The 17,978-nt window shown below is 41.1% G+C and overlaps 1 protein-coding gene across 2 annotated transcripts in view; it reads left to right on the top strand.

Annotated features, from left to right (window-relative positions):
* RAB28 (RAB28, member RAS oncogene family) overlaps nucleotides 1-17,978 on the top strand; it is a 111,723-nt gene that overhangs the window by 92,150 nt on the left and 1,595 nt on the right. The window contains exons 5-7 of one of the 2 annotated variants that reach the window (XM_083158280.1): nucleotides 10,966-11,069; nucleotides 13,067-13,144; nucleotides 16,709-16,807. In XM_083158280.1, the coding sequence (XP_083014406.1) occupies nucleotides 10,966-11,069; nucleotides 13,067-13,144; nucleotides 16,709-16,801 (275 nt within the window). In that variant the 3' untranslated portion in view covers nucleotides 16,802-16,807. The remainder of the gene's footprint in view (nucleotides 1-10,965; nucleotides 11,070-13,066; nucleotides 13,145-16,708; nucleotides 16,808-17,978) is intronic. The other variant, XM_083158276.1, reaches the window with a different exon arrangement.

The following is a 17,978-nucleotide window of genomic DNA, read 5'->3' as shown; positions in this document are numbered from 1 at the left end:
CAATCTATAGGGATCTTATGAGTAGGGCCCTCCTTCCTCACCCTACCTCTTTACCTCACCAGCACGCCTGCCCTGTTCTTCCCTTCCTGTACTTCATCTTTAGTCTCCTCGACAATTTCGACACCTACTTGAGAACTGATGCTGATTTTAGTTCTACCAGCTATACCCCTATTTATGCTGTATTTTATCAACACACCCTGTACGTTACCTTGTAATTTTTTTTTTTGTTTGCTATGTAGGGCGCTGCGGACACTTTGTGTCGCCTTTATATATAAACAAACTACTACTACTAGTGTAATAAGACTATTAGTATACAGCCAGGATAGTTATAATTCCTTATGTTCGGTGACTAAGGACCCAATTAAGAGCTGAACACAGAGACAACACAACAGATGGTACAGTGGTCAGGATGAGCAATTGAATGGGGACAGGGTAGAACAGGGACCATGATTGGGGCAGTTTATAAACATATGGAAGCAGCATAGCAGTCACAGTATTGCAGGTGATTGTTGGAGTGACTTGATGGTGTGATGCGAGTTAGTAATAATTAACTGCTGCATGAATATAAGCTACTTTTGATTAGATCTCATTTAGTGATGCCTTGATGCTTTGAGTGCCAACATCTCTGTGAAAGATGTGCAAAATATCCACTAAAAATGCCAGCATCGCTTACATTTGTTATATAAGTTCAAATAAAAAAATGTGTAATATTACAGGTTGAGTATTCCGTATCTGAAATGCTCGGGACCACGAGCATTTCGGATACGGGATTTTTACGGTTTTTGGATATTTTTATTTTTTTTCCCAAACCTATAGTGACAAATTCACTTGGCACTCAAAGGGTTAATTATTTGCTCAGGAAGCCTTGTTCTCGAGGTTTTTTTCTGGACCCTGTGCTGCTCAATGAGAATGGAGGAGTGTGATCAAGCATCAAAAGTATTCTTCCCAAAGTTTATTCATTATTTAAATGATTAATATCATCACCTGGCAATGACTAGATCTACCGTTCTATACACATTTGTAGGATTGCTTCTCCCTTGGCATGGCGCTGAGCGGTCCTGTCTGTATCCAATTTGGTTACACCCATATAATGTAATAATTGCACAGACCAAGTCACGCAGCTATTAGCCTGTTGCAGTGGACTTTTGTAAGCATTGATTTAGCACAGTGTCACACAGTTAAAATAAAGGTCTACAATATTTCCTTAATCTGATTAATCCAGATTATAGTCTGGCCCCACACTAAACACTGTCAGGTAATTTGTATATTTCCACAAAATTACCCTAACAAAGGTTTACATTGATTTGTGCCTATAGTTTTTATTTTCAGTTGTAGATTTTGTTTTGCACCATGGAAATAAAGGTCAAAATTTTCACAAAGATTTGTTTTATGTAATTTTAAGCTTCTAAAAAAAAAACTAGTCTGCAGATTCTATGCGGTGTTGTAAAAGTGTGGATATATTTAATAAAAACTTTAACGTTTATTTTACACATATTATAGGTAAAATGTACATATCACAATTTCTCCTGGCACTATTGGGTTCCATAGACCTCAGGTTTATGGGCCTACAAGTCAGCAAGTAGACCTACAGCTGTTGTTATTAATTTAAAGGACCACTAAACCCCCAAATTGTAATGTTTAGATCCAGACCATGGAGGAAAAATATATTTCTTAGTGTTAAACTAATTTTTACTGCTTCTGTGTTCAAATTGTAAAGTATTTTACCCCCTTCTCCGACCGCTTCCCATTACAGACACCTGAAGCTCCTCCCACATTGTTAGGGCAAACCTTTTTAGCCTGTTAACTTGACCTTTAAACTAAAATAAATAAATAGCAAAATGGGGTTGTTCTAAATCTTTTGCATAGTAATATGTATAAATTTACATACAAAGAAAGACATTTGAAAAAAGGAAGTTGCACTGTGCTCAGTACATCTCTAATTCTGATTCTCTGTTTTCATTTGTGTGTGTTCATTTGTAGCACGTAGCAGAGACCGCAATGGATTGGATCTTACGTGTATCCATATCATTGTAATGAGGCGATGAGGCGTCAGATTGGAGTGTACATGGCAGCTGTAATATAAACACACGTTCATGATCAAATTAATGCGTTTCATCTGTCTACAACTAATAACAATCTGTCATGCTATCTATCTGAGCAAGGGCATAAACAGTTTATTTTGTGTTTGGACTAACTTCCTGGAGGTTGTTAATGTGACACGTAGTTTGTCTAAAATGAGTAAAACCAGATCAACGCTCAAGATGTTTTCCTGATAACTAAAAAAAATGGTGTCCTCGATCTGTACTAAAAAAAACAACTAAAAAAATTATTTCCATTTCAGAACAAAATTAATATTGTATAAATCTTGGGCAGACTTCAGCTTTCTTGTTCCTTCGTGAGCTAGTTTTACTGGCGATTTATTCTAGGTTCTGAAATACTTGTTTGACATTTTATGACCCGTAATCTCTTTGATTGTTATAATTACCTAATGATTATAACAATAACATTATTCCCCAAGAGATCATCGTTGTGACTTTACTCCAGCTTCATTTAATTCTATTTGTTTGATTGCTTATTGTAATTATTCAAGACATATGGTATTTACAGTATGATAATGTTAACCCCTCCACAAGCGACAAATGTATCTTGGAAAAAAAATTGTATTGTAATTAAACAAGACATGAAGCTGTTCTAAACCCCTGTCAAACCTGGAACCAATGTACATGTTTGCGCCCGGTGTGCCGACAAGTACATTGGGTACAAGTAGAAGACATTAGGGAGTACTAAATGGATTTAAGATTTTGGAGGGGCGTGGCATTGGCCCAACCATGGTCAGCTGCTAAAGAGGACAAATGTCGTTCTGTATAGGCTACCGGCACCCCCAGTTCATCCATTGGAACCTCCCCAGATTTAGCCACGCCTTATTCAGTACCTGGGCCCTTGGCCGCTCTTGATTGCCCTGGTTTGTGCATCCAGGTCTAATAATTGTTGTGCAGTATATTTGAGCAACTGATGTAAATTGAATATTCATTATCGTAATATCCCTTAGGAAAATAGCCTAATAGGGATTTCTTTTCTAATATGGGAGTTTCAATTAGGATGTTGCTGTGTGCACCCAATCAGAATCTACTTCCTGTTTATTTAGAGCCTTCTAGAAGATCATATATAGAATTTGATTGGTTCCCCATAGCAACATCCCATCTTCAACAGAACTCCCGTCTTCGTAAATAAACCCCACTGTGCAATTGAATACTGCATAAAAGTGTAATGGGTACTTTTTTAGTTTCACAGCGGCAGCGTCTCAGTCGCAGCAGCATCTGTGTCCCCTTGCTGGGCTTGCTTCGCTCACCCACGCTACGGGCTCGGTGGCTCGCTACGCTCGCCACGCTATCTAAAATCAACTCCATGCCAACTTGGATAGTGGGGGTATGAACTATTCACGTTGGCATGGACTTTATTTTAGAAAGTTTGCAGAGCGCCGAAGCCGGAAGTAGCGGGCGGCCATGCTGCTGCCGTGAAACTAAGCAAGTACCGTGTAATGCTTAACATTTTAAAAGACAGGGACAATGGAAACTAGGTCCAGTTAGTTACTTGGATATCTCTGTGACATGACAGAAGGTTTTATTTCTTCGATTAGTTCGCTTGAATGCACTTTGTTATTATATGTTTTAGCTGAATGTGTGTATTGTATATACGGCTTAATTTAGCATTATGCTTGTTTAACCTTTAAGCACACTACTTTGCGTCTTTGTATATAAGTTGGCCAGTAGCCACAGCAACTTTGAAAACTTCTAGCAATATGACGAGAACTCCACTTATAAAGAGGATAATCAAGTTCAATTAACATTACCCATCGGTAATTGGACTAGTCCATCGGTACAGAATTATACAAAACAAGTGAAAATGGTTTGAACTTAATCTATAATGTCTTCAAAGTCTTCCCTTCAAAGAATGCAAATTGAAAGGATAAAAAACAAGCCAAAAATATTCTCTGGCCTGTGCTAATAACTCATAATCCATGGGGATTTTTTGTGATTTGCACCCCCATGGAAAAAAATGCTAAATAAAGATCGTAGCTCAGAAATTGCTATATCCTTGGTCCTTCAAACTATTACCCCCTGTGTATTTTTAGAAGAGAAAATATGTAGATAATTTTAAGCACATGTAAATCAAATTAATAAATTATTAGTGCATTTTGCTTGTCATTTCTGTGTGGGCTAATCATGATAGGTCATTATTTAAGCATTATGTAATTTCACAACTTGTATGAACAGCTGCAAGCACTTTGCAAGGAGAGATTCGGGCCCACAAATCATCGAAGAACACACTCTATTCCACAGCAGTGTTTTTATAACATTATTTTATTGCAAGTATAAAATGTATATGCTTTTAGTTTACCATCCAAATAGGTTTAAACACATGTGCTGAGAGACCTAACAAGGCGGTTTATTCCGATTCAGTCCAAGGAGTTGTTTTCATTAGTGAGTCTCAGTTTGTGCAGCATTAGGTTAGAGTTTGGTTTAAATGTTTTCTTGACTCTTTATCGTGAAACTGCTTTGTGAGCGGCCCAGTACGATAGACCAGGTACAGGCAAACCCAGGAGTGACAGGTCCATCATGGAACACATGCCACGTGTTTGTGTGTGTGTGTAAACATTTTGTTTTCTGATGAAGAAACCTCTCTGACACCGCTAAATGCGTTACCCGGTGTGATTAATCAAAACAGTGGTGCATTAATGAGCAGTGGCAGTATTTGGATAATTTGGGATACATTTTGGCTGCCAGTCATTCAGTCTGACTCAAAAGCCCTTTGCTTATGTTTTGCTATGCAAAGGTTAAGGAGAGAGAATGAGTTAAGTGAAGCTGATGCACTAGTAATTACATGTCAATCAGAAGAGCTCTGCAAATTGCATCAAAAAAGCCGAACAATTCATTTAATTATGTTCCTTACCTTCTGATGTGGATGTACTGGAAAACAGTTGCGGGTTACAGAAAAAACACAAACTTTGTCTTAAGTTTTACACATGTTTATCCTTATTGGTGATTCTTTTGTAAACAAGTTTTTTTTGCATGCTTTTTTTCACATTTTCTTATTTATATGTTTAGATGATTTAATTTCTTTTGACTACGCTTTAGCACATTTAATACCACTTCTACACTGCCTGACATAACTCAGGTTTTTGCACAGAGCGTGCAAAAACCCGGGATTGCAGGCAATGGAAATGCACCCAGTTGAAATATGCCGGGTCGAGAGACCCATAATTTCAGCAGAGAAACAAGCAGGGTGGAACACTGATTCAACCCGGCACGCGGTGCAGTGTAAATGGGTAACCCAGGTTAATGCATTCTCTGCAATGAAATAGACAGCACAGGTCTTCCTGCCCTGGCTCAGGACCTGCATCTGTTGATGTCACCCACTCTGCATTATGGGCGGGTGATGCAATGAAATAGCCAGAGCTAGCTTAGGACCCGCCTCTACTGATATCACCCACCCGGTATTATGCGGCGTAGGGAGACCAATAAAAAAGGGTCACAAGCCGGGTTGGAGCCGCGTACAAAATCTCGGGTGCGACATATAAAAAGTAGTATAAATAGACCAGCTGCCTGCCAGCATAGTGCGAATTGGTCCCTTTTCATTCGATTCCAACGAATTGGGCTGAGAAATTGGATAAAAAGTGTTTGACATGTGTTTGACATTCAATCGGATCTGATGGATGGTCCCGTGTGCAGGGGATCGGAGCCTGAAGATAGAAAGGGCTGCACTATAGATTAATTGGAATCGCAGGCAAAATAATCACTGGCAGATATGTGTTAATCGGCTTATGGCCCAAAGCCACGTGGCATGGGTGAAAATGGCCACCAATTCCCCAAAACCACGTGACTTTGTGGCAATTTCACAGATACACGTGGTTTTCTACAATCCCCGAGTGATAAATCAGCACTGGAATTGAATAGGCGAATCAAATTCACCCAAATAAAAAAGGGCCTCACCTGCTAAAAATTTCAGCCGGGATTCAATATTCCTCAAAACGTCCTTTTTCCACAGTAAGCCTGGTTCCGTTGTGTTTTGTATTTTATGTCATTTACATGCAATTCATAAGCAGCAATAGCCGTGAATTCCTCAAAAATAAAAATAAATTCTGCATGTTCATACGAGAACTTGACGGGAAGAGTCAAATTTAAACCGCTCCTCTTTTTTTTTATACCGCCTCTGTAGCTGCTCTAGAAACCTATAAACTACTTTAAAAAATGTAAGACAAAACTTAGCACAGTGGCTGATCTGTCATGAAATATACATCTAATAAATGCATATATGTAGTTTGCTTTACCTGTTCTAGATGGTTTGCTGCTGCATAAGTTGTTTATAACATTTCCGAGTCTTATACACAGTCATTATGTGGTTGTTTATGCACAAATCAATGTAGGATTTGTACCCTGTTCATATATGTCACACACTAATCCAATGGGTACTTTGCAGGAGAGAAAGATGTATGTGATTGTAGTAATTCACCTTTTGTCTATTTAAAAATGCCATTTGCTTTTGTCCTAATGTAAGCATGTACCATTACACCCAAGGATTTATCGCTCTAGCTCTGTCTTATCTAAAACCTCTACTAATGGCTCGCCCTTATAGTTTACCTATTGAAAACATTTTAAATATTCCTTTTTTTTTTTTCTTCCCGGGACTTCTTTCTGTTCGGGAGGTTTTAGACGCAGGACACGCAAAAAACTAGAATAGGTGGAATTTTATAAAGAAAGATTAAATGTGACCTATTTTGAAATAGAATACAGCTGTATCATCACCAGTTGCTGGTTTTGGGGGCCAGTGCCCACCACACACTTGCACGCACAGACACTTTCTAATGTCTCACCCATCTCTTGGCCAATCCAAAGTTTCCGGCTTTACCCCTTCTTACTGCTCTTTCATTCCATCCCCCCCGGTGGGGTCTGTTAGCGGCCAGCTCCCACAGTGCATGAAAAAGACGTGATGGACCTTTAGCATTAATTGTATTCTAGATATCTATATAATAGGTATTTATACCTTTTTATTATTATTATTAATTATTACACACAGAGTTGGCCAACTATTATTAAATATATTTATTATTTATTAAGTTTCTTATATACCGCACACATATTCCACAACGCTTTACAGAGAATATTTGAACATTCACATCAGTCCCTGCCCCAGTGGAGCTTACAATCTATATCCCCTACCACATGTACATGCACACAGATATTCTAAGGTTAATTTCGTTGGGAACCAATTAAACTATCAGTATATTTCTGGATTATAAATAAATGCACAGGTTACATCTGCCCCCTCTGCATAGCACATGGTTTTGTCCATTTGAGAAGGAACTTGCCTTTACGAGTGAACCAGAATAAGGGCCCTGGTTACAGTGTGCTGCATTGATAAGGTGCAATATATATCTATACCTGATGTAACATAAGAACGTTATTACATAATCCGTATTCCCATGATTGGCTTGATGATTACCTGGTAACAGAAAGGACCTGTACTCGTTACGAGACAGAACCATGTCGCTTCAACATAGTTTTACGGTGTCTCTTTGCATTCGGTGTTACATGGTAAGAAAATACGCCATTACACAATTTATTTATTTTAATGAAGCCGGAACTACCTGCGTCATTTTATTTAGCGTGTGCACAGTGCTATGTTTGTGTAACAATCATACCTAGACTGTAAATGCATTTACATGGGTGGATACCAGTGACCTCCTCGCAGAGCAATAAATGCAGTCCTCTTGCTTGTTGCAGTCCTTGTGAAGTTGCGGAGCTGTAGCCAGGCGAGCCCAGCAACGCTTTACGACGCCTCAGCATGTTGCAGAAAAGCCCTGTTAGCTAATTCACACCGTGAAGTATGACTTAGGAATGCCTCGCAAGAACAACATACGTCCCCAGAGTGTACAAATTAAAGACCTTCAATATCATTTTTTAAATAAAGCTTTTTATGGAGTAAGTGAACATTTTAGTTGATAATCAAATGACACCATTATGCAGACTTACTAGATTTGCAAATTTACAGGTTTTTACAAGTCAGTTGGGTCCCTTCCTCAGGAAATCAGTTTAAGGTCCCCCCCAACCCCCCTTTATTTACTCAAAGAGCCTGGTTGTCCTTAAATGCTTGTGACTATATTTGCCCTATAATTTGACGGCATAGAGTCAACACCATTATAGAGACTGCAGTGCAATAAAAGGAGAAACTGTTCAGTGTAGCTTCCAGTCACCTCAGGATCAGATTTGGAGAAATTGGAATGTGCACAATAAAAACCTGCTCATGGCTCGAGCGCCATGCCCTTTCCTATGAAACATGGCATTATTTGTTAGGCTTGGCTCCCGTTCCAGTGGGTATATAATAGTAAAAACTAAATAATATACCTCACACTTAAATTATGCATTTTTCTGTTTTAATACAACTTTTTTTTCGGAGCATTGGCTTATGGGATTAACATTTGCCCTTGGAAATAAAGTATGTTGACTGCTACAAGTGTTTCTGAAGAGCTTACACAGCATTTCCTCCTTTTTTTTGCCTATACATTGCTGGTTAAATCCACATAAAAAAATATCTTGTACATTAACATATGCTCAGTTCGGCACAGAATGTGTACCACCGCAGGAATTTGTGTTGGAAAAGCGACTGGTACAAAAATACTGTTAAGCCTAACTGGCAACATTAATTAGTGGATTAGGACTTGGTTGAATTTTTATATCAACTCATATTTCTGAAAAAGAAAATGTACACACTGTGTATTTATTTGTAAGGTTTAACCTATTTTACCTTTTTTTTTATTGTCCTTTTATAATGTGTGCCGGTCTTCCGTCTAAGTAGGAGAACCACCTAAGTAGATGGTTAGTGGGGGGTCTGCCTCACAGTTAAGCATCTCCTGTAGTTTCTATGTGGGCTTGAATCTCCCATGTCACTTACACAGAGATGTATCAAACGTCTAATATCTAGAATGTTATATATCCTAGGTTGAAGCTGATTGGTTGCTATGAGCAGTTTCTACACTAATGCCACAAAAGCTATCCTTACTTGACACGCCTCACAGTACCATTGATTTGGCTCTACTAACCGTTGACTGCTGAGCCCACAGTGGAAGGAGGGGTTGAATATGTGGTGCAGAATGGCCTGTGCTCCCTTCTCACAATCTGATTGGACACATGAATGTTTCCTACCACTGATGTACAGCAGGAGCCCAATACAAAATGGATGGGTATTTTGGATCGACTTTTACGATGTCAACAGTGACTACAGTCTATTCCAGAATGCAGACGCCAGCAAGTCAAAAAAGTTAACATGCTACTTAAAGCATGGTAAACGGATAAGCATTACACCTGTAAACATGCTGGTAAAGTAATACATTTGAAGTTGTACTGCCAATATGCAAAAAAGACAAATGAAGCAGTGCACAAATTTTGAGAATAAATGAAAAAAGTAGATTGGATGTTCTTAACAAAGGTTTAATAAAACATGTAAAGACTTGTGCAAGGCAGTATTTGCTGATGGAGGTGAAGTTGGTACACAGTTCTCTCGTCAGAATATGTATATGGATTCCAGGGGTTGGTTCGGACTGCAATCGGGCAAAGATGAGCACGATGGGGGGTGTCCAAGCAGCTCCCTGATGCGCTTTGCCACTTGATAAAGTCACCCACTATCCAGTCTATAAAACAGCTGCAGGAAAGCCGACACTTGGTGAGCGCCCCATAGCTCTGTCCCTCAGGGTCAGTTCTAGTCATACCTTTTTTGTGCCTTTGTACTGCCAATATGATTGTGATGCTGCAAATAGTATATAAAACCGACAACAGCCCTCTGAAGCTCCGGTGTTTCTGCCCTAACCCTCCCTCTAGTCCCTAGCCCTTACCACCTTCCCGCAGCCTATCACCAATTTCAACATTCTGGCAATGTTCATATTTCACCTATCAACATTCTAAGAACATCTACATTAGGGATGGTGATGCTTCGATCAGCAAGATCCCGGGATTTAGGGCATTTTTAGCAGGGATTTGAATCCTGAGATTTCAGGTCCAAATGCGCATTTGATCCCTTTCGTCGGGCAGCGCTGAGCACCAGCAGCACTCTGCTCAGATGCTACCCAGCAAACAGGTTGTGCAGATGTGCAGTGTGATGTTAGAGGTCACACACTGGCACACCGCATCCGCCTGACAACTAAAGGACTGCTTCATAGCAATTTCCAGCATAGCGCGGCCTCAGGAGGTCAATCAGTCTTGGCCTCCCTACTCTACATGTTTCCTCCCGACATATTAACAATGTTGATATTCCAACTGTGAACATTATGAATGTTAACGTGGTCATCGTCAACATTTGGACTACATCCTGTTCATATGCTATTTTCAGCATGATAGCCATATCTTCATTACAACATTATCTGCTTCCTTATCCAAAATACACCTGGGTCCCAGAGGTTCTAGGTTTACCTTATTCATAAAATACTTATCATTGTTTTGATGTAAACAATATATCATCTTAATCACCACCAGTAACAGGCACCTGCTTCCCGCTTATTACAGTTATGTATTTATTACAGGCTAAGCCTATACATATTGCGATTTCCCCTTCGGCTGCTCTATGAAACATTTTTGAATGAATGTGTTGATTTCAGCCAACTTTTTTTTATATTTTTGCTATTTTCAGATCAAAGAATTTACAATTGTGTCTCAGATGTATCTCACAGATGTATAGACCTGCGTGTGAGCAACTAGAAAAAAAGCAGGAGACCGTTTTTTTTTTTATCTTGGTTAATGTAAAAAACGGCAAAAGGCTGCTTATTAATTTCCTGCGTTGGCTGTGCATCAAAGTATCAAAATGTGGCATAATGTAGGAGGATTGACATAATTTATTGTTTTAAAAAAAATTCTATATTTGTGTATATCTATATATGTGTATATGTCCGTGTGTTTATTCCGCATATTTATTTTTTAGTTGATTTGGAGCACATGCGAACAGTAAAAGCAGATAAACACCAGAGATTTTGCCAAGAAAATGGTCTCGGAAGCTTCTTTGTTTCTGCAAAGACTGGAGATTCTGTAAGTAATATATATAGAGAACATGTATCTGACTATGTGAGCTTATTGTAATGACCCACTGGGTAATATCATTTAAAGGGTTCAAAAATCTAATCTGCTATGTTAAGCCCCCCATCTCCCTACTAATACTGTAGTGTACACACACACACACACACACACACATACTGCCCCATAGCCACACACATACACACACTGCCCCCATAGCTGCACACACACACACACACACACACACACACACACACATTGCATAGCCCAACACACAGCTTGCATAGCAGTGCTGAAACACACAATGCCCTATAGCCACCCCCTCCCCCCCCCCACACACACACACGCATATACACATTGTCCCAACAGCCTCACCCAATGCACACATTGACCATATTTAATTTCAAACACGCCAGCCAGCCCCTTACCCCAGCATCCTTCCTGCTTACCTCTCTAGCATTGGTTTCTGGAGCCCGACCCACACAACACTTGCAGGGAGTCAACCCGCCAGTCGTACAGTCACCCCTGAACTCTTCTCACCTGACTCCTCTTGCACTGGTCCTCAAAGCCCAAGATGTTGTGTTGCTCCTGCCCACCGCCAGAAGGCAGGCCCCCTCTCCGGACAGACTTGGAACCCTGGTACTGCTGGTTCCACCTACCCTCACCTGATGGCAGCCATAGTACTAATTACATAGCATGGGATACAAGCTATTTAACCACAGCTGCACATTCAGTCCTTCTATAATACCATAATATGTATTCTAATACATAATACAAAAGCAGCATTACCTGAATCCAAAGGTTTGGTGCTGCACTTGGACCTGCATGGGAGAGGGCGGAGCAGACAGAGTATAGACTGGTCAATTAAAATGAGAGCAGGAAGATTTTAATAAAGAAGATAAAGATGTACGGTTTTAAAAGGCCATTTGTATCTTTGGAGAGTGGTGGAGATTTGACAGTTGGGAGGAGAGGCGGTGAACAGGAGTGTGGAGGCATATGATTTTGGTTACACCCCCCCCCCCCCCCCTCATATGCCCAAATAATGCATATATAAGGTGAAGCCACGGTCCTTATAGTTGGTATACATAGGTAGTGTATGGTGTTTTATACTGTGCTGGGAAGCCCAAATAAGTTTAAAACCAGCGACTTTTGGGCAAGGCCATCTTTAATTTCTTTTTCATGGCATTCTGTGTCATTTGTTTGGGTCATGGCCCATTCTATGTGTTATGTTTAAATTATGCCCTAAAATGTCAGGGTACAAAGCCTTAACTTTGCCCTAAAATGCTACAGCGTTCCCCAGAAGTTTATACTCCTGAAATGTAGTCTCTTGTTTTGAATATATTCCCTTGGTATTTTTGCATTCTGAAGTGGTGACTCTGTTGATGTTAGACAATTGTTTTGCACTCTAACATAATGGCATCTTTACTAAGGACAGTTTTGTATGTATGCCACTACTGATCTTTCCTCCACGCACCGGTGTCAGTGGCTGACGCGTTTAGCCGCTGCCCTGCCCTACATAGACCTCCACTTCTCTAATTAGTAACAGGGAGAATGTAAAACTGGTCGTTAGAATGCCCATGTTGGTTATGAATTAGTGAAGGTCATGTCTCATTATGTCACCAGTGTATAGAGGACAGGTGCATGGTAAAGTATGTCTTATGTTCCCCCTTCTATTACTTTGCATGGTTCTCCTCTTTGGAATACCTTGCTTGTGTCCTCGTGTCCATTATTCGCGTGGTTTGCCATTTTCATTGTAAAACAATGAGACAAATGTATGCTCCGTGAAACAAATCTGGTATATGTATTGGAATCTGATTGCTAAACACAACACTTTTCTGTATTAAAAAGACACCAGTTTCAAAGCGTAAGTTATTTTAAGGACTGTTGAGTATAAATTCTGTGTTTACATCTCGTCCGTGTTTACAGTCCAGGAAAGACTTGATTTATTTGAAAGTAACTGGAGGATGTCTGCTTTTAATCATTTAAACTCTCATTTTTTTTTTCCTTTGTAGGTTTTCCTGTGTTTTCAGAGAGTTGCTGCCGAGATCCTTGGAATCAAATTAAACAAGGCAGAAATTGAACAATCTCAGGTAATGATATTTATTCAGTGTTTAGGAAAATGTTATTTAATGCAAATAACATACAGAAACACATAGGTATTACCTCAACAGTATATACCGAACACAACACGATGAAAGAGCCCCAATAGCAAGAGCTTACGTTTCAATGGAATTATGGAACACTGAGGGCGTGGGTGCATAATCTGCAGAGTAGAAGGTATGGTAGACATCCGCCTCAGTAGGATAACTTGTAAGTAGAGGTACACACGTTGGTACGGCTGTGTGGCAAATTGTGGACACTTGTGTGGCACAGTTTCATACCCCCCCCCCCCCCCCACCACATGCTTTTACAATGCCCCTTAGACCTCCCCACCTGCAATTAGACCAGCTTCATGCACCTTTGATACCCATCTGGCCACCTCTTGTTGCACTTCAGTAGATACATGCCCTGTGATGGTCTTCTCTGAAGGTGTTAGAGTATCCGATTAGGAGGATATTCCTACCGTCCGCTGATGGGGAACCCACATGATGTAGTTACATATAAAAAACATATCTCAACCCAGATATGTTTCAGTGTATAAGGATCGTAAATAGCTCAGAAGATATTTCTACGTAAATTACACTACTTTAATGGGAAGACGACCAAAATTATGTGACCGTGGGGTAGATGCATGAACCAGTGATAAGGGAGGAGAAGTGATAAAGTGCCTGGTACTTTGGGGATTATTCTGGATGATTCGTAAGGCTGCGAATTCGCAGCCTTGCAAATCCACCAAACCCCACCCTGAGAATGAACGGCCATCCACCCCACCCCTCCCCTCGCAGCACGGGTTCGCCAGTACAGGCTGTGAATGGATGTTTAGCATAAGCATCCATTCATATGCCGCGGGTAACCTCCCACATATTTCGATGGTCGCCGACCATCAGAAGTTGTGGAAGGTGCACGCATATAAAAGTGATTTTCAAGTCACTTCCATATGTGTGCACGCTGGGTCGGATATGGGCAGGCAGCTGACATCCGGTGATGTCAGCTGCCAGCCCCCCGCACCCTCGTCACCACCTAATTACCATGAGAACGCCCATGGAAGGCTGGTGTTTCTGCTAGTAGATCCACACTTCTTATACTGCTGTTGTGTGATGTGAGAGAGGGACAGGTTGAGAAACCATCGTTGTGTACCATATATTATACATATGATTGCTGCCATATTATGAGTCAGATAAAATCCGGAGTCACAAAGAATTATCCAAAGTCAAATTTCAACATGTTTCAGATTTTCCTAGGTTACTCTCTGATTGCTATGGAAATGTTTGGAATGTGATTATGTATTTTATAAACTGTTAACATTCGTTTTGCACTTTTTTCGCTTCGTCTTTGTACATTTTGCTCGTCATTGAACTTTGCTGTTTTTCAAGAGTAAAGTCTTTCAAGCGAGTATACATGTGAACTGACAGCTGAAATGTTTGCACATCACAGTGTTTAAATTAACATTTACACTGTTAATTGCTTGATGATTTTCTAGAGACAGCTGACACGCTATCTTGGCATGTTAGATAATAGTACTTCACACTGAAGCACTACAAATTAACTACAACTGTCCATTGATAACCCCAACCCTTGTTAATCATCGCCATGTCTTGTACACCAGATAAAATCTGCAAACAAATTGAACTCTTAAAGCAACACTAACCCTGTTTATTCTTTAGTTGTCCAATAAATATATGTGTGTAAATAACAATATAGAACGAAACAACGATTAAAAACACTATGGTATCCTTATCTGTAAAATGGACATATGCTTGTCTAGTGTCGCACTTAATATTTTTATTAGAACAAAGGAGAAGAATGGAAAATCAAGTCAGCTTTTAGGGTGCAGTATAAAACGCCATGTTTTCCTAATCAGGATATGCCAGGTTCTAGAAGTTATAATATTGTAATTGTGTCTTCACATTTACTAGAGTGCCACTGTTTTTGTCTGTGTCTCATAATACCCTTATTTCTTACCACAGCCACTCTGTTAATGGTAAGTCTGGTCAATTGAGTTCATAGAGATCATATCCTGTCCAATTTGGTCATACATGTTCGCTTGTGCAATTCTTAGACTGTGTTGTGTAGGGTACAAACCAGAAAGATCATGATCGTGAGACGATCATACGATGGTAGGGCGATCTGTTGGAGCACATGATCTGCTCACGATTCGCATAGAATCCGATCACGATCTGTACCCAGTTAAAGGGATTGTTTTCAAATCCTGCCCGCACCAGGTAGGATCTGCTAAACGACCAACGAGGACACACATCGGATCGGAATCGGACCTAAAACATGCCCAATTTACATTCAATCGGTCGAGATTGTATCGAAATTGGGGGAATTGAGGCCAAATCTGTGCCCAGCATTACGCTCAACATCTGATTAACTTTGATCAGATGTAGACTGAAATGACTGGGTATTTTCTGGCTCACTGAATGATGTGGCCAGTTTTGTATAAACTTTCTCACACAAATTGCTGCATGTTCAATCAAGACGAGATGTACTAAGCCTTGAAAAGTGATAAAATGGAGAACGATAAACTACCAACCAATCGGCTCCTAACTGCCATGTTACCAGCTCTGTTTGAAAAATTTGAGTTGGAAGCCGATTGGCTGGTGGTTTATCACTCTCCATTTTATCACTTTTTAAGCTTAGTACATCTGGCCCCGTTTGAACATCCTTTTGCAATGAAACAAAAACTCAACTAAAAATGAGTTGATAAATCCAGTAAGGGAGAAGGTATGGCGTGTTTAGGGATATTTCATCTCATCACGGGAAAGAAGCACTACATTGACACTGGCGATAACACAGCAGCCAGTCAGCTCCTAACTGCCCATACACCTGCAGACACGATCTTGACCCACCGGCACCCTCATTCTGCCAACCGGACGCGCTGTTCAGCTTCCAGCTATGATCTGCAATCTGTGGGTGTATCAGATATTATGCATGCAAAAAAATATATACAATTTGCCGATCCGTGCCTGGATTGGTGGAATGGGATTTTTTTGAATGTTTAATATCCTCGATCCGCTGATAACACCATCGTGGGATCAAGGGTTTCCCCCAATACACCGCTGGTGTATGGGAACCTTTCGGGAGCCGATTGACTGGTGCATGATCACCTTCCACTTGATCACTTCTCCAGGCTAAATGCATCTGCCCCATCTTCTTGGCAGGTATTGAGGTTATCTTTTAGTTGAAAAATACGAGGTCTCTGCCTACTGGCAGCTTACAGCGTAGCACTTCACTGTACTTCATCTTTTACTACAGTTCAAGCAGCCACAGTCTACACAGCTATTTAGTTTTATTTGATGGATATCATTTATAATGATAGTGATTCTGTGCCAACCAGCTGCGTATTCTTTCATTTGCAACAGTGATTTTTGTTATTGTGCTGTCTGTAAATGTAAACTCTGTAGAATATCCGTGTGTGTGCGTGATTATGTTCTTGCTTCTTTCACTTTCACTCGTTTCATTTCTTATTCACTCTGTTTTGTTTTTCATCCTCCTGTCTTCCATTGCATGACCATCCGTTTTGCTTGTAACTTTTGGCATCTGGCCGGCAGCGAATTGTAAAGGCAGAGATCGTGAACTACCCTGAAGACGATACACTGCTGAACTCCGCAAAGTCTCAGAGTAAAGTCTGCTCATTGCAGTAGATGGAGGTATTCCATACAGCAGTATACAACTATGCGTAGTGTAGCGATAACGTAACAGTTGACATGGCAGGATGGTGAAGTATATTAGTGATACTTTTGCGGAGATATAAAGTACCATCCTAACTGCCTTATTGCAGGCTTTTAAAAAAAAATGAAAGTAAGAAGCTGATTGGCTATTATCTCTCTACTTTATCACTCTTTTTAAACTGGATACAGTGCTTTGAGTAATCTTATATAGGTGTGATTTTTTATGGTACTCTTTACCTAGAACGGCGCCCGCGATTGAAATCGCGGGCGTCGGGGGTAAAAATCGCGGTGATCGCGGGCATCGCGGGTAAATCGGGATGGCCGCGATGGCCGCGATGACCGCGATTTTCCCATAGGGAACAATGTTAAAACGGCAGATTAACCGCGATTTTACTATTAAATGCCTCAATGGACCCGATTTGGGGCCAAATTAACCCTTAAATGGCCCCCCAAATTTTTAACGCCACCCCACGATCCACGCCAACCCGAAGCGTGGCGAGCGCAGCGAGCCCGCGAGGGGCGGCGGTACGCGTCCTCCGACCTTTTCATGCCCTACTATCCACTAGGGCGTGGTGTGAGAATATAATAGTGTGGCGAGCGCAGCGAGCCACCGAGCCCGAAGCGTGGCGAGCGGACGCGGATACCTTCACAGGTAGACGCGTCCCCTCGCGGGCTTCACAGGTGTTTGCGTCGCCACGGACACCTGTGAAGCCCGCGAGGGGACGCGCATAACTGTGAAGGTATCCGCGTCCCCTCGCGGGGCTCGCTGCGCTCGCCACGCTTCGGGCTCGGTGGCTCGCTGCGCTCGCCACACTATTATATTCTCACACCACGCCCTAGTGGATAGTAGGGCATGAAAAGGTCGGAGGACGCGTACCGCCGCCCCTCGCGGGCTCGCTGCGCTCGCCACGCTTCGGGTTGGCGTGGATCGTGGGGTGGCGTTAAAAATTTGGGGGGGCATTTAAGGGTTAATGGGCTCTGTGGCCCATTTAACATTGATTCCTATGGCCAAATCGGGTGGATTGAGCCATTTAACAGTAAAATCGGGTCCATCGCGCCTTTTAACATTGATTCCTATGGGAAATCGGGAGCATCGCGTCGCGGGCATCGCGGGTACATTTATGTGCGTCCGCGACGCGACCGACACGAT

The sequence above is a fragment of the Crinia signifera genome, chromosome 1, assembly GCF_055691185.1.
Source record: "Crinia signifera chromosome 1, ASM5569118v1, whole genome shotgun sequence".
NCBI lineage: Eukaryota > Metazoa > Chordata > Amphibia > Anura > Myobatrachidae > Crinia > Crinia signifera.
This window is presented reverse-complemented; position numbering and strand designations above follow the sequence as displayed.